The 17,002-nt window shown below is 43.2% G+C and overlaps 1 protein-coding gene across 2 annotated transcripts in view; it reads right to left on the reverse strand.

Annotated features, from left to right (window-relative positions):
* The window catches only part of reln (reelin), a 103,828-nt gene that overhangs the window by 14,112 nt on the left and 72,714 nt on the right, over positions 1 to 17,002 (reverse strand). For both annotated transcript variants that reach the window (XM_080875776.1, XM_080875775.1), the window contains exons 14-42: positions 16,428 to 16,636; positions 16,002 to 16,130; positions 15,805 to 15,914; positions 15,140 to 15,206; positions 14,680 to 14,913; positions 13,548 to 13,709; positions 12,194 to 12,430; positions 11,750 to 11,942; positions 10,872 to 10,984; positions 9,033 to 9,170; positions 8,043 to 8,229; positions 6,831 to 7,036; positions 6,555 to 6,726; positions 6,190 to 6,396; positions 5,766 to 6,001; positions 5,431 to 5,588; positions 5,119 to 5,326; positions 4,516 to 4,592; positions 3,928 to 4,086; positions 3,623 to 3,817; positions 2,464 to 2,737; positions 2,233 to 2,373; positions 1,950 to 2,127; positions 1,751 to 1,835; positions 1,477 to 1,659; positions 1,161 to 1,329; positions 932 to 1,037; positions 600 to 826; positions 241 to 464 (exon numbers count right to left, since the gene is read on the reverse strand). In XM_080875776.1, coding sequence (XP_080731902.1) covers positions 241 to 464; positions 600 to 826; positions 932 to 1,037; positions 1,161 to 1,329; positions 1,477 to 1,659; positions 1,751 to 1,835; positions 1,950 to 2,127; positions 2,233 to 2,373; positions 2,464 to 2,737; positions 3,623 to 3,817; positions 3,928 to 4,086; positions 4,516 to 4,592; positions 5,119 to 5,326; positions 5,431 to 5,588; positions 5,766 to 6,001; positions 6,190 to 6,396; positions 6,555 to 6,726; positions 6,831 to 7,036; positions 8,043 to 8,229; positions 9,033 to 9,170; positions 10,872 to 10,984; positions 11,750 to 11,942; positions 12,194 to 12,430; positions 13,548 to 13,709; positions 14,680 to 14,913; positions 15,140 to 15,206; positions 15,805 to 15,914; positions 16,002 to 16,130; positions 16,428 to 16,636 — 4,984 coding nt within the window. The remainder of the gene's footprint in view (positions 1 to 240; positions 465 to 599; positions 827 to 931; positions 1,038 to 1,160; positions 1,330 to 1,476; positions 1,660 to 1,750; positions 1,836 to 1,949; positions 2,128 to 2,232; positions 2,374 to 2,463; positions 2,738 to 3,622; positions 3,818 to 3,927; positions 4,087 to 4,515; positions 4,593 to 5,118; positions 5,327 to 5,430; positions 5,589 to 5,765; positions 6,002 to 6,189; positions 6,397 to 6,554; positions 6,727 to 6,830; positions 7,037 to 8,042; positions 8,230 to 9,032; positions 9,171 to 10,871; positions 10,985 to 11,749; positions 11,943 to 12,193; positions 12,431 to 13,547; positions 13,710 to 14,679; positions 14,914 to 15,139; positions 15,207 to 15,804; positions 15,915 to 16,001; positions 16,131 to 16,427; positions 16,637 to 17,002) is intronic.

The following is a 17,002-nucleotide window of genomic DNA, read 5'->3' on the forward strand; positions in this document are numbered from 1 at the left end:
GCAAACAACATGAATGCATGAAACATAATTAACATAACAAGAGTAAAAAAAGTGGAAAAATAATGCTTTAAAATGTTTAAAATTTTCACTACAGTGAATGAAATAACCCCCAAAAATGCTCACATGCTATTTCACATGGAGACAGAAGGTGATTTCAAGCAGCCATAAAAGTATAAACTTGACTTCTGATGACTTGGATCCATAATTATAATCTAAGTTTAAATATAAGATTTAATATACCTTCAAAGTCCTCTTTAAGGAAGTCAGGATTGGGGGTGTCAGGCACAGAGCAGTCAGGTCCAGAGTAGCCAGGGTCACATACACAGTGACTACCACCCACACAGGCTCCATGACCATTACACATGTCCTGACACTGTGGGCCAATGTAGATGTTGTCTAGGGCCCATGTTGGAGGAGAAGAACCAGTTGAGAAGAAACCTTGATACCAGCGGAACCTCACTGACCTATGAAATAAAAAAAACTAAGGATTAATGAGGCAGAGAGACAGACACAAACAGACTGCATGCTGCAAGAAACTCATTAAGGAACAGTATACGTATAGTCAAATTGTTATGTATTTAAACCGTTATAGTCCTTACCCACAGAGGCGGAGTTTGCCAAACTGAATTACCTCCCTTTTCCAGCCCTGAGTAGTGCCAGGGAAATAGATACTGGCAGGGTGAAGCTCTGTGGAGCAAAGCGAGGACGGTTGTGGTCCGCCTGCACACAGTGGAACCAAGAGGTGCCACGTGGCACCAAAGTCCCGTGAGAACTCAAGACGCACGGGGTAAGCAGAGGAGCTTTCAGCTGTGCAGCCCACATTAATCTGGAGAGACACATACAAACAACATGAGTGAAGATGACAAGCCAGGATTTATTTGTTTTTACTGTAAGATTTACGACCGTTGCTTTGATCAAGAAGTCAGTGTACCTCAAACTGGATGATGGTGTTCTCATTTACATCAATATCTCTGGTGGTAATAGAGTGCTCTCCAAGCTCACTGGAGACAAACACCATAGCTGACTCATCCTCCTCCCTGCATCAATCACATTTAAGGGTAAAATTATATTTTGCATGTTTCATCATCGATGAAAGCACAGATGAAGCAAAAACCCAAACACAGTCACGAATGACAGTGTCACTGTCAACAAGTTCTTACAGGCCAGTCTTCTGGTAGGGGCAGTAGAGACCAGTGTTTCCCCCTGGAGAGAACAGCCAGTTGGACTCATTGGGGCCTTCCTCAAAACTGTCTATCACCACTGGGGGGTTGTGGAACGAGCTGCCATCAATGATGAGATCATCTATCACCCACACCTCCTCCTTCTTGCCTAAAGGGGATAATATTGTGGAGATTAAACACTCAATCTGGAAATTTGACCTTCCAAGTGGGAAAGCAAATGTGAGAACAATAGTTGTAATATAAGTGAATATGGATGAGCGACATCTAAGCATGAAAGTGCTGGTTTCATACTCACCGCTGTTGTAGGGTTGCCAGAGTCTGAACCGAGTGGCATTGGTCTGAGCGCTGGCTGGCAGTGGCAGGTGAAGGAAGAGAGTGTCAGTTGAAGCTGGGAAGTAAAACTCATCTAAAAGCAGCCAGCTGATTCCTCCATTCACAGAGTACTGCAGCAGCACTGAGTGTGAGCGCTCTGGCACACCTAGAGAGACCAAAAGGATGTACTGTTATACTCATATGACTTTACTTTGTTGTTTACAAAAATGTAGCTATAAAAGTGAGTTTTGCAGTACCTTTAGTGATGAATTTGAAGGAAAACTGGATATAGAGAGTACTCGTGCAGTCAAGATCCCGGGACACAATCATTCGCAGACCATCCTGCAAACAAACAAGTTTGTTGTTGGTCAGTTCTAATGTCAGTGATCTGAAGAGTTCAAGCTGTATCTGTTTGATTCAGCTGGCTCTTCTCTGCATGGTGTTTAGGATGCCTACCCCTTTGAAAATAAGAGCAGTGCCAGACTTAAGAGGCTCTCCGCTCAGAGTTCCCCTCTCGGCTCCATAAACTTCAGGCCAGGTTTCCTGTTGCACGTTCTCATTAAAGTCCTCTCTTAGCACAGATGGCAGTGGGGCCAAAGGCACACAGTGCGCCCCTCCATAACCCTTGTCACACCTGTGTGAGCACCGGAGAAAACAGAAAGTTAAGAAGGATTTACATCTATGTAAAAAGAGCGACTTTAAATGAGTGAACTGTGTAGAAAAGCAAGCTTTTACATACACACAGTGCCCGTTGTCACAAAGACCATGTCCAGAGCACATCCAGGGGCAGCCAGGAGCAAGTAGCACATTATCTAGAGCCCATCCTTCTGCTCCAGGGGTAAAATGGGTCTGAATCCAGCGGAAGCGAGTTCTAGGAGAACTGAGATCCAAGAGTTTGTAGCTCAGAAGAGTAGCTTAAGAAAAATACAGCAATTCTCTCTACTGTGTTTTAGAACATAAAAACACATACTTAGCTGCACTAGGCAGGTAGACGGTGATCCTCCTCCAGTGTTTGTACTGCGTTGATGTATAGATGGAACTCTGAGTATATCCAGCACAGCCGATGGCTGGGGGCACACACTCTGGTGTGATGAGAGACCAGTGGCGACCACAGTCTGTGGAGTACTCCAGTCGCACACCGTGGGAAAAGGAGGTGGACTTACTGCAGCCCATGCTCAGCTCAAACTGCAGGAATGAAGAGCCTGTGACCTCAAAGTCCCAGCTTTCTGCATATCTGGGTTTCTCTGTAAGCATAGTATAAGAACAACGTTACATGTATCCAGTTCCTTATACTAATTTTTTTCAGTGTCTGTAAATGTCAAAATGTTGTGAATTATATTTAGTTATCATATTGTATAAAGATTACTTATGTAAAAATTCCAATAGGTAGATGTTGAAATGTGGTCATGTTTTGAGAAAAGAGCTTGACAATCAGTGTTTCATGTGTTCGCACAGGCACACAGGAGCTTTATGTTTATAGATGCGTTGCCAAATTGCTCTTGCTGTGGCCGTGTAATGAATGGCCCAGTTGTAATGTACTATTTGTAAATCTGCTACGTGTAAATCCGCTCACAGCATGGTGCAAGCATAAATAATAGGCAGGATGTTCAATCAGGTTTGCTCTCATTAATAATGCAGGACCCATGGCGCCACAGTAAATGGGTGATTCAATTTCAGTCTGTTGTGTATAAAATATGCTGTGATGTCCCTGCACTGCTACTTGTGTGGCTTGTTTGAGGCACTTGTGAGTAGGAATGTTCAGTAAGTCCGCGATATATTGGATGAGCTTAATCATAATCACAATGTGTACTATATGCGTTCCAGTTGTTTAATATTTCAACGTCTTTCCATTTCTTCTTGTGCAACTGAGTAGTGCAGCTCTTTTGCTTTGCATTCACGCACTTCGAAATATTCGCACTACAAACACAGCAGCTTCAAAGACTTTGTAGCGTTTTACTGAGGGAGCTCTTGACAAAGTTGGTGTAGCAGCTGCTTAAGTCTTCTTTTAACATGCATACAGTTTCTTACACAGTCTTCCAATTAAAACAACAACTCTGCAATCATAAGAGTGTTTCTCCAACTAAATGTGTGTATGTGCTTAGGACTGGCACTACGATTGAGTGACTCACTGTCAATGGCCTCAGAGTTGAAGGTAAGAGCCGTGTCCAAAGACAAACAGTCCACGGTCACCTCCCCACCTTGAATGCGGTACCAGTTGTGCCTCAGAGGGGTTGTGCCGTCGAACTTGTCGTGAAAACCTGTCCTAGAGCTGTCGTTCATACCAATCAGAACATCATCCAGAGCCCACTGGGCAGAGTGTTTCCCTACAACAAAGGGGACAAAAAATGAAAATGAAAAAGAAATCAACCAATCAAATTTCTTCTCTAATAATATGGCAGTTTTGTGCTGTGTTTTCCTGAGTCAGCACACTAACCTTGCTGTGGTTGCCACCACCGGAACACTGTATAGGAGGTCTTTGCTGGAGGTGGCAGCTCAATGGTCACTACCTGGGGCTCCAAGAAGGAACTAAAATCCAGTTCCCTCAGGAACTGCCACTGGACTCCATTGTTGGTGGAAAACTGGACAATGACACCTAAAGCACACAAGAAAGTGAATGGATCCTTTTAAATGAATGAAACACAAAATAATGTAATGGCAGCCCTGAGGATAACAGACAAACTGTTTAGGAGGCTGGCAGTGTTGGATCTGACACAGCAGAAATGAACAAACTGAACCTTTGGCAATGCTGCAGGCTAAAAATGCACAGTGTGCTGGCTGATGGACAGAACAGATAGCACAGATCAGATCTGTAGCTGCACAGCTCTGGTTGGATCACAAGGCTGATCAAAGACTGAGCAAGAAGGAACAGATGGAGACAGGCCGGTGGTAAAGTGATCAGAGCAGATGTGGAGTTGCTCTCTCTACAGACTGCACTGTTAAGGACAAGCCACGTGGATCCAGCAGAGGGCCTCAACACAACACATGAAGCACTGACATATGGCTTCTGTCGATTGAAAATTACCTTCATTGCGGGAGCGAGGCCTGGTGCAAGTGGGTCCTAAACTCTTGCTGCCAATTCGGATGTAGAATTGAACCAACCTGTATGCAAAGATTAACAAAAGTGAATTTCATATTCCAACATTTTTACACATTAAACTGTCTTGAGTGTTTAGCCCCTTTCTTTTTCCAACCATCGGCCCTGATAAATGAGAATTATTTTGTAATTTTACAGCTAAAATTAAAAAAATTAGTCCAGGCGGCCTGTTTGATTCTTGGGTGATAAAGGGTTAAAGGGCGATCGTGGCTCAAAGAGTTGGCAGGTCGTCTTGTAACCGGAAGGCTGCCGGTTTGAGCCCCGGCTCGGACAGTCTCGGTCGTTGTGTCCTTGGGCAAGACACTTCACCTACTGATGATGGCCAGAAGGGCCGATGGCGCGATATGGCAGCCTGGCTTCTGTCAGTCTGCCCCAGGGCAGCTGTGGCTACAACTGTAGCTTGCCTCTACCAGTGTGTGAATGTGAGAGTGAATGAATAGTGGAATTGTAAAGTGCTTTGAGGGCCCTGAAAAGCGCTATATAAATGCAATCCATTATTATTATTAAAGGGATTTGTAGTTTTCCTCTCACCGTGTGTTGGTGGTGTCTAGAGGAACTGTACGTGCTTCTCTCCTTCCAGGACTGTTAAAGTAAAGGGCCTTGCCCTCACCAATGATGCCACAGCCTCCTCCGATGTGTCCCCCACTGAGACTCTGCCAAAGTGGGCTCAGTTTTCCCTCAAAGCCCTCAGTGAGCTCTGTGGGACTAGCCACAGACGGGACACAACTATCCTGCTCCACTGTGAAAAATATGAAGACAATAAAGTTTAAATAAACAAAAAAAAGCCCTGAAATTTCTTTGTCTTTCCTTTCTTTTAATTTCCTTTCTATAATTCTACCTTACCTGTGTATCCCATATCACAGAAGCAGACTCCAGAGATGCAATCACCATGTCCTCCACAGTGGTTTGGACAGGGCTCAGAGATGTAGACCCCATCCAGAGCAAAGGGTGGAGCATCTCTGTACACACTACTCTCCTGGAACCACCGGAACCTTGTTTTACTAGAAAATTAGGCAGGTGAAGCCATTTTAATTGGAGTTTTCAATATTCTCAAATATTTTCAGTCTAAAAATATGTTAAAACAAATCACCCCCCCTCCTCCCAACCCCCCTAAAGAACCCCCCCCCCCCAGTAGTACAGCTTTGCATCTCATATTACATGCCTGTTACCATAGTTACCTGGCTGCAACATTACGTGGTATAACCACAGTGACCCTGGTCCACTGTTCATAATCTCCAGTGTTGTAGACAGCTGGTTCTCTCAGCTCACGACCGCTGCCCTCACAGACCCCAGCCCCCGGGGTGCCTGGGTAACAGCCCTCTCTCACCAGGGCCCAGGTGCGACCAGCATCATGGGAGTACTGCAGCAGCACTGGTGCAGAAGCACTGAACTCTGATTCACAGCCGATGTTCAGCTGGCATGGATGGAGTAGAGGGGAAAAATTGCACATCTTAGGAAATCTCACATTTGCTTTAAGTTGGTTTAACATTCCTACAGTGGGTACTTCGCTACAAGCCGCTTTGCAACCCACCACTGTGTCCTGAAATGTCTTTCTTAATGTCATCCAACTTTTACATTTTAATTTCTGCAGTTTCCACCTACTTTAAACTGGAGGGTGTAGCCAGGGCGCAGAGCCAGGTCCCTGGTGACAGCCACCCTGTCCCCATCAGAGCGCCCGAACACCATAGCAGAGGGAGTTGGGGCACAGAAGCTGTTGTTGTTTTCTCTCTCCATGCCTTCATTACCTAGCATCAGCCAGACACTCATCTGGTTCAGGGGGTAGTCGAATGCTGGTTTCTCGTAGAAGTTCTTCAGAAACAGAAGATACCAGATTTATTTTTCTGTTTTGTGCTAATATTTTTTGGCTGACATGTTCTAGTACATATTAAGAATAAGCCATAGCTGCTATACACGTTCACAGCACAAATTAAAAGTTACTAGAATAACACCTTAAGATGATTCCTGACCTGCGGCAGAGTAGGATTAGCCATAGGGATGATGTGTTTCTCCCTCTCTGACAAAATTATGACATCATCGATTGCCCACTGGTCATAGCCTTCCCCCGAGTGAAGAGGCTGCCACCAACGAAACCTTGTGGAGGGGGTTTTAGAGGTCAAGGGAAGCTCGTAATGCACAAAGCTGCAAAAGAGGGGAGACAGGTTACACATGTTTCTTTTTCTATAAGACATCCACCAAACACTTCATGAGCTCTGTCCTCCTTTCTTCCTCTGCAGGTTTCTCACCGAGGCTTGGTGAAGTCAGTAAAGTACATCTCAGCAATGAGGCCCCAGCTGATGCCTCCATCATTGCTGTACTGCAGGAGAACTCCTTCCTCCCTGCTGTCTGCCTGGTTACACTCCGCCCAGTCTCCACCCACCCGCAGGTAGAACTGGACAAACTCTGCCCATTCAGTGTCCAGGTCCCAGCTCACAAGCTGCCTAAGCCCAGCCTGAGAGGAACATCCAAATAAATGAATACATATTAAGTGTGGGAAGATCAGCTAGAAACACACTTTACAGTCTGACATAATTTTAAAACAAGGGTGGGTACTCCTGGGTACTCCAGCTTGCTCCCACAGTCCAGACACATGCTTATTAAGTGAACTGATTACTTTAAATTGGCTCTTAGTGTGAAAGTGAGTGTGTGTCTCTCTGTTTTAGCCCTTCAAAAGACTGGAAACCTGCTCAAGGTGTACCCCTGCCTTTCCATTACAGCTGAGATAGGCCACGCCTCCTGCCCTGAACGGGAAAAGTGGTTAAGAAAACGAATGGATGGATCAGATATATCCCACACATGGTATCTGGAGCCAGTTGTGATCCAGTAATCAATATATAATTATATGTTGAAGATGGGAAATCTGTTGCCATTTTCTTCGTAAGCAAACTTGGAATGAGGAGACGTTGTTTGCTAAAGCAATGTTCCAGCTGTGGACACTAATTTTTGGCTGCCGCAATATGTGAAACAAGCGATGTGCAGCTGCCTGAAAATTGTGAATCTCCTCTGTCCAATCAAATCAAAAGCATGTGCAATACTTCTCAGAGCTATTGAATAATTAAATAAAAAAATATTTTCGAGCAGAGCAGAGGTAATCAGAGTTCAAAGGGTAGGAATTTTTGGCAGCAAACACTAGAAAGTAATCGGGAAATGGATAGCGTATGCCAAGTTTTACACATATCTCTGAAGTGATTATTTTAATAAAAACAAATTAACTACACTTTTAATCTGGATCTAGATTTAGATCTAGATTAAATACACAAGACAATAACAGAATGTGTCTCAGAGTTCTTTCTAATGGGCGCTGAAAATGAAGAAATTAAATGCTACATTCTTGCAGTGTTAGGAAGGTTTTTTTTTTACAATGTTTGTTCTACTACAAATGTTTTAATTTTACTTTAATTTTACCCCAAAAGTAAACTGAGCAAAAACCACAAGAAGTTAATTTAATGTATTTCTACCTTGCTGAAGTACAAGGATGATCCAGAAGAAACCACACCACAGCCCATGTCAGGCGTAACCACCTCTCCACCTATCACCTCTTGCCATGTGGCGAGCAGTGCATCCTGGGACTCAAAGTCAGAAAGTACGCTAGAGGAGAGTGGGGAGGAGGGCTGGCAGTCTGTTCCAGAGAATCCATCATCACACCTGTAAGAGAAGTGAGTGCTTGAACGTTTTTATTCAAACTTTAATACAGATTTTAACAAAACACCAGTGGAATGGTGCTTGTCACGGTCCTGGGTCGGGTCGACCCAGCATTTTGAGTTTCTTATGTTTTGGTTTATTTTTGCATTATGGATTAGTTATTCTCTGGTGATACTGTTTTGATTACAATTATATTCTGATTCTTTAGTTATCTGATGATGATGTTGATGACGATGATGATTATTTCTGGTTTAGGTTTTGTTATCTTGCCCTTATGTTTGGTTTAGGTTGCCTGTGCTTAGTCTTCTCTGCCCGTATGTCCCTCTGTTTGTCCATGACGTCATTATGCCTGTTTACGAGTCTGTCTCTGTCTGGCGTGTGCTTCCTGTTTTATTTTGTAGGTCTGTGTCCTTTGTCAGTGCGTTCAGCTTTGTGCTCTCCCTGTCTCGTCAGTGTAATCAACATCAGCCGTGTCTCCCAGCTGTTTCCTCTTTGCTCCGTTCACCTCTTGTATTTAGTGTCTGTGTCTTCCCCTACTCGGTGTCGCATCGTTAACGTCTGTTCACCCTCGCTTCCTCTGTGTGCTCCGTTTGCCAGCCAGCCTTCCTGCCTACTTATTCCGTTCTTCCAGTTTAGTTAGTGTTTTTCTGTTCTGCTTCTTACCAGCAATAAAGCTGTGTGTTTTGAATTACTTCCGCCTCAGTGAGTCCTGCATTTTGGGTCCTCTCTTCCTGCCTGCCCACACTCAGACATGACAGTGCTACTGAGAGGTATGAAGAATGTAGTCAGTTTATTGCACGTCTGACCTGCAATGGCCATGGTCACACCAGCCATGCCCATGACACATGTTAGGACACTGCTGGCCAATGTAGATGTCATCCAGGGCCCACTCATCCTGCTCTCCGTAGTAGCTCTGGATCCAGCGGAACCGTGTTGCACTGGACCTGAACACAGAAAGCATCCTGAATGTTTCATAGCTGTAAAATGTTTATACTGTTTATACCAAAGATAATGCCTGTAAATGGAAGGGGGAAAAATGGCAATATGGTATTTGTGTACCTGGCTGATCGAGCAAAATGATTAGAAAGGTCACTGATTGTTAAAAAAATGCATAAAATGGGTCTGAAAAAGCATATCAATCACAGTTTGCTTCTTGGCGCAGACAACTGTAGATTTAATGTATTTTGCAAGGTCAAGATTAACTTAAATGTGCACATTCCAGTGTATGTGTCTATGTGTGTGTTCTGCAGTAATGTCACAGAGAGGGCAATAACATTACACGTTCTCCATGTGGAAGGTAAATTGTGGATGTGTGCGATGTGTTGGCAAATGTTTCGGTGGGGGTTTACTATATGCTGTATGTACAGAAATGATGAGTGGTAGCAGAAGCTAGCGCAGATAGGCAGTTATATTGGGGATTATATAGCAGAGCGGTTCCTTCGTCTGATGTGTTAGTGACCCAAATCAACTGAGACCACCTCATGATCTTTCTCACCTGACCTCGACTGTTTTATTATCATTTACTGCCATGACCCTTTGACCTGTCATCACACCCTGCAGGAGATTAGACCACCTTTATTTAGGAGCTGGGAAGCAGAATGAAATGGAGGTGGAGGTCACAGTGCTCGGTGTGGAAGGTTTACGTGATTACTTGAGGTGATATATGTGTGAGCTAAGGCTTTAACAATATATTTATTTCTCTTATTTGGTACTGGGTGACTGATTCACTATGGGACTTGCTTGAATTCATATTAAACCGAGCGGTTCTTTATCAAATATGTCTTCCAAGCCTAATGCAATGAAATTGCAGTCTTTGTATAGTACATATTACACTAGGCAGTCAACACCAGTTTATAGAGTTAACACTGGTACTGTACGGTGTGAAGCAAATGACGGAGAACTCCCCCATATCATTAGATAACTTGTTTGGGATGATTTCATTTTTTACCAGACAAAAAGTATTGAACCAGACTGAAAAAGTGTGCCAACACTGTCCACCTCACGTCAGGTAAAATTATCTGCTAGGAACTGGCTGTATTTAAGCGCACACCCCTCTTGACAACACAAGCTTTTGAGGCTTCGGCTACATCACTATAATTAGTAAACACAAAGAGCTTGATCACGCCTGTAGAATCGCTTCATGTCTGCACAGCTCTGCAATTAAGCTGGAGAAGGACAGCCATGCTAACTTTTGTTTTCTTGTTGACTGCATTCCAGATAAAAATGACTCATAAGCCAATTTTTGGTGGCTACAACAAACAATTGAGAAAACACATTTGTGTTAATGTTGAGGGCGTGAAGAAGTGTTCTGTTTGCAATGCTGTAAAATGAATTGTCGTATTAATTGCTATACATGGGTTTTAACAAATCCTCATGTGTTGCTTTCTTTTTCTGTCTTTATACAACATTATAGACGTGCACAGCTGCAGATGCATGTCCATGTCTACATGGAAAAGCATTAAGGGTAATAAGTATGGGCGCTTTGCAGTATTCTGATTTTCTGCTGTATGTTATGGTTCTGACTGCATTCATGGCACTGCATGCTTATGAAATGCAAAGAAAGCATGAAATTATCATCAGAGAATTTTTTTCCCAAAGGGCAATTTGTAAAAATGTTCTTCTATGTCTCTACATGTGATCCTTACCATGTCTTCTGAGGCAGAGAAAGGGTTATGCGTCTCCAGTCTTTGAACTCTGATGGGTGGTAGACACTGGGTGCTGTAAACTCAGAGCAGCTTGGCATGCCAGGTAGACAGGCCTGTGCAAAAGAAATGAGCAGCTTCTTACTACACATTTTTACTCATACAGCCGACGGGGGGGAGCACTGACTAACAGCAATTACAGAGAAGGAATTTTTCCATTGCGGACTGCGCTTCGTAGTAAAATTCTTCAAAAACAGCTGCAGTTACAGCCCAAAGCTTCATCTTTCACACAATATATAAATATAAAAGGCTAATGGAGGATTAGAGTATCTCTGACCTTGAACACAAGCAAAGGATTAACTGTACAGGACATTCACTGAGTTACATTGTGCACTTGCCAAACGACTGCATTTTCATGCACATGGGAGAATTAGAGAAAATTCACTGATAGAGGGCTCATTATGCTCTATTCAATTCCAAAAGCAATAAAAGTCTTGGCAGATACTTTGGTGCTTTATGAATATTTATGAGCCAGTTATGATCACTGAAAATCTTTGTTGAATCATAGGAAGATAATCTGCTTGCTGATTCAAGTATTGCCGTGTATTTGGTGATAGTGGGATGATTAAAAGTAATTGTGATAATTTCTCATCTGAGACAAAGTACCACATTTAAAGACATTATTTACATATTATTACCAGGACTGTAATGAGTAGATCAATATTCATGATCATGAATAAATGATGCTTCCGTGTCTTTCTCTGGGATGACTATCTCAAGTTTTAGTCACAAACAGATACTGCATGTGCACCAGCCTGTGATAGCAAAAGCTACTGTTAAAACATGGGGAAATAAAGGTGACTGTGCTTCAGTCTCCTTACCTCTTTCACCAGGTGCCAGGTGAGACCATGATTGGTGGAGAACTCCAGTCGCACTTGAGTGTCAATGTGAGGGGAGGGCTCGCGGCCACACCCCATGACCAGTGAAAACTGGAGACTGTAGGAGGCTCCGATCTGCATTGATTGAGTTTCCACATAGCGGATACTGGAGCCAGGACTGGGCTCACCAGAGAAACTAGAGTATGACACGGAGAAAAGAAATCCTTATACAAACCATATATATGCTCTAATGCTATAATACTGTTTGTAGAAATAAAGAGAATCTTGACAAAATTTAAAGAGTAAATTATTTTTATACCACCAGAGTTATAAATGACCATTGTGAAGTGTAATTAAGGTATTCAGACATTTTTGAACCGAGTGGAAATTAATCTCTTCAAATACCAAGCAAAGACTAATGTATTAATGCAAAAGAGCATTATGCACCTGAGGGTCCAGTCATGCTGACAGTACGGCTGGACATGGCCGAGATAGAAACCAAGACTCTGGGTGACGTCCAGCACGTTGCTGAAGTCAAGACTTATGGTGTTGAACAGCACAGAAGTCATGCTGATTTCATCCAGGGCCCACACGTCGTGGCCACGGCCCGAGTGGTACGGCTGCCACCAGCGGAACTGCACGCCGAATTTGCGAGCGCCGGATGGGAGTTCGACAGACACAATCCTGATGAAGGAAGGGAAACGGTTAATAGATGTGCGTGTTTGCAACGCGACTACCTATAGCTTGTTAAAAGCTGAGATAGCAGAAAAAAAAAAACTCAGGCATGATTTAGAATTAATGATCTGAAGGATAATTAATAACTACTGTCACAGAATTAAATAATATATTACTGTTTGTCATGTTCACACTTCTGTACGTGTTCATTCTTTAGCAAGAAAAAACCCCCTAAACTGAACATTGCTGATGTTAGTTCACATAAACAGTACGCAGGCACAAACGAGCAAGTGTAAAGTGATACATATGTGGATATAGTGTCCATAAAGCTAAGCTGGTCAGCTGATATTAATCATACAGGCTGACTGAACTGTGACTCAGGTCTGACTTGGATTTTGAGCCCACACAATCACATCTGCTGTTTGTACATTTGGACAAAATGCATGGGCAGGATTTCTATTTCTAACCTTGATTTTTAAATACAGATGTTATGCTGCTGCTATGTTTTCTTTCTCAACAATCATTAGTATATCATGATATCTTATGCAAGCATATACACCGATCAGGCATAACATTATGACCACTCACAGGTGAAGTGAAAAACCATGATTATCTCGTCATCATGGCGCATGTTAGTGGGTGGGATATATTAGGGAGCAAGTGAACGTTTTGTCCTCAAATTGCATGTGTTAGAAGCATCAGTTTGTTTCGTTTGGTTTGAAGAGCACAACAGTGACTTTGATGTGTTGACTTGGCCTTCAAATTCCCGAGATCTAAATCCAATCAAGCATCTGTAATCGAATATATAATGCTATCCCTGATAGAAGTATGTTGTTACAGTACTTATATCTGGCATTAGGTAGTTGCTGAATCACTGTCCTCTGTTGACCTCTCTAGTGGAGATGAAGAGCTGTGTGACATAAGCTGAACACAGCTGAAACCCAGCCCACCCTGTCCACTCTTCATTACACACAAAGATGCCACTAACTGTCTCAATGGGTCCCAGCAGCAAACACCTCCAGCACAAAATTGACAGCACATACGTGTGTTAATGGAGTCACTGAAACCATTCGCACAAAGAGACACACACTCATGAGAAAATAAAAGATTTAAATATAGGAAGTACCTTGGCTCATGGAAGCCCTGATATGCATAGTGCTGCAGCAAGGTCCAGGTGATGCCGTTGTCTGAGGAGTAATGCAGCAGGACGCCCTCCCCTGGCTGGTCTGGAGCAGGACATGAGCTCAGGATGCTCCGACTGCCCAGCCGAAGAGTGAACTGCAGATACCTGCAGGGAATCAAAGATGACAGCGAGAACAAGTAGGGTCAACTGGTTAAGGAGCACGGTGAACGGCACAGAACAAGTGTACAAAAAGGAAATGACAGAAAGAGAGAAGAGGGCACACTGAAAAATTAGAGAAAAAGGAAACCTAGGTCACAAAGAGTGTGTTCAAAGAGCAGAGAGAGTTGGTTAAAAAGGCAGATAAATAGACACTCGTAGAGTGAGGAGGTGGGAGCGAGGTGGATGATGGATGGGATGATTAAATGAATGAAGAGAAAACTTAATGAGACAGGTAAAAAAAAACACTCAGCAAGAGTGTGAATGAGAGTCACAGTTTACACCCATGTATTCATGTAAACTGTAAATAGTCCCAATACAGAGCGAGTTTCTGTCATCTTATGTTTATTTGTGTTTTGGCAGACATATCCTCATCTATACTAATGTAAAATTTATTATAATTTCCATCATCTGTCTTGAGCTGCCAGTCATCCCCCCGCTCTCTGTTGCTGGTTGAGCTGTGCTTTCATTAGCAGTGCAGTTTCCTCTTCCAGGCAGCTGTTCACTCAATCAGCCAGGAAACTGGCATTAAATATGGCCATCAGGTGGCACACTCAGAGCCGCAACAGGCATAATCAATCTAACACAGATGCCATATCTAAATCCATCGTTCGCTCTCTATCATTCTCTCTCATATTTTCATCTCCACTCTCATCTGCAGTCCTCCCCATGATCACAATCCATCTCGGAGCGCAGGAATACAGAGTATGAGGGAATGAGGGGTGGGCAGAGGAGGAGGGAGAATAGATGGCTGCCTGGAACATTTGCAGTATCAATCACAGGTACACACACCTGCTGAAGACAAGCCACAGTTTTCCAAAGTAATCTGGCAAAACTTGTGCTCCCTGATTTCTCTGCTCATGTTTCTATATGCAGTGCATTTCCATTCTGCTCTGCTGTATATAAGTACTACAATTACCTGGCTTGGGAACTGTCTAGTGGAGCCGTGACCAAGTGTCTCCTGCTGTCCCTGTTGAAAACCAGAGCCTTTCCGCTGGCAAGCACACCGCAGCCAAAGCTGACCTCAGCCCCACGAAGTGAGGAGAAGGTATGGTAGGAGGAGAGGCGTGGGCTGGAGAAACCCTCAGAAAGAAAAGCTGGAAAAGTCTGGGAAGCAAGCTCACAAGCTGGACCGCTGAAACCCGGATCACATCTGGGAAAAGAAAGAAAAAGACAGGGGACAATACACAAGATATTTAAAAAAGAGTGAACGATAACAATGAGAACAAAAGACAGAAATAATGAAAATTCGTTAATAAGTCATAAACATAACATGGACGATCTGATTAATTTTGAATGGTTAATGGTGCTGTAAGGCATTATGTGGATGAGCAGGCTCGTTCTGGATTTATTTGGTTTAATAAAAAGTGGATCCTTACTTGCAGCCGGTGCGGGAACAATGTCCTCTTCCAGAGCAAAAACGAAGGCAAGCTGGACCGAAATACACTGAAGAGAAACAAATTAATTGTAATTAATCGTCAAAGAATCTCAGATGGAAATCCATCTGAGATTTCTGTAAAGTTACAGATGACATGTTGTCCTCCCCCTGTCCCCCAAAGAGCCAAGTAACTTCCCAGAGGCGTAATCAAGGTGGCTGCCAAGTAATGGGACTTGTTTGCAGTAGCAGTTTGAGTAAACTTTTTATGTGTGTATTCAATTAAATATATAAATATCTGCTATACTAAATGAATAGATACTCTAATCACATCATGTATAATGGTGTTAGCATAAACCACAAATGTGTGGTCACTAAGATATATCACATCTGAACAAGGACAATTAAAATAAAGGTTATTCATGACACTTGTGCAGACACCAAATATATCGCAGGGTATCCTGAGTAATTTTCATCAGCACTTCATATATCAGCACAGTTTGCACAGCAGCTCTGATTATGTTGATTTATATTGCTTATTGTTGAGTTACATTATTTGCATAATTAATATTTCCATCATGCCCTATTGGCACATGCACACAATCTATATATATATACTTCAATGGAACATGTGATAAGAAAAATCTGGCCGTTATGTGCAGCTCATACCATTGTCTATAGCCCACATGTTGCCGGCTCCCGAGCCAGACTGCTTCCAGCGAAACCGGGTTGTCTCTGCCAGGGCGGCATTGGGCAGAGGAATAGAGATTCTGGTCCACCTGTGCAGACAAATAATAGTAGGATGAAAGAAATACAGGAACCCCCCCCAAGGATGCACACATGGAGATATGCACACTGATTTATACCCGCTGTAGTTGTCGGAGGAGTATATAGTGCTGTGAGGTAGATGGGGTCCTGCACAGAGCTCTGGCAGACACTCAGTATGGAGCAGAGACCAGGAACGACCGTGGTTGGTGGAAAATTCCAGACTGACACTAAAATAAAAAGGATCAGAGGACATCTTAGTGACCTAAATTGCTTCTCTTAACTTAAATTAGGTAAAAACTAAGTAAGTGTGCGTGGTGTTAAGTCCACCATCCCTCACTCCACATTTAAATACATCTGAGGGCTGCAGTTTGATTTAAATAAACAGAACTTTTAGTTTGATGTATGCATCATGGCCTGGCATGTGTGAGACTCCTTTGTTGCTGCAAAATTTCATGTATTTGACTGAAAATAATGGAGATGTTCACATTCACAATACGCCTGGCCTAGTTTACAATGAGTCACACCTGTTGGCAGGCTGGTAGGAGCCACAGCCCAGGTTGATGGAGAACTGAGCAACATGTGTGTGGGTGCCAGGCAGCACGGGGAGCAGCTGCATGAAGTCCACGGCCCACACGTGACGGTTGGCACCGCCATGTGACCGCTGCTCCAAGCAGAACTGGGTGACTGGTGTTTGCAGCTCAGTCGGCAAGGCCACAGATACCACTGCAGGAGTCTGCGAGAAGAAAGATAGCGGATACAGTGAAGAGAGCAGAGCACAGGGGAGGCTCAAATTAGGGCGGTGACTGTGACTGTTTCTACGTTTGATTCATCTGCTAATTATTTAGTCAGTCGATTAACTGCTTGGTCTAAAAAAAGTCAGAAAAGGCCACTTCTAACTATCAAACTGCTTGTTTTGGTCAAGCAGTTTGGTACAAAAATAGTCACTTTTTGTACGACTCGCAGGCAGCAAATCCTGTAGATGTGAAGCTGAAACAAGTAAACAACATATTTACTTTAAAAATGATAATCGCTTATCAAAATGCCTCACAGCTGTTAATCTAATGCTATTCAATCGGACAGAGCGCTTCAGGCTAACAAA

The sequence above is a fragment of the Rhamphochromis sp. 'chilingali' genome (genome assembly GCF_963969265.1).
Source record: "Rhamphochromis sp. 'chilingali' genome assembly, chromosome: 2".
Classification (NCBI taxonomy): Eukaryota; Metazoa; Chordata; class Actinopteri; order Cichliformes; family Cichlidae; genus Rhamphochromis; species Rhamphochromis sp. 'chilingali'.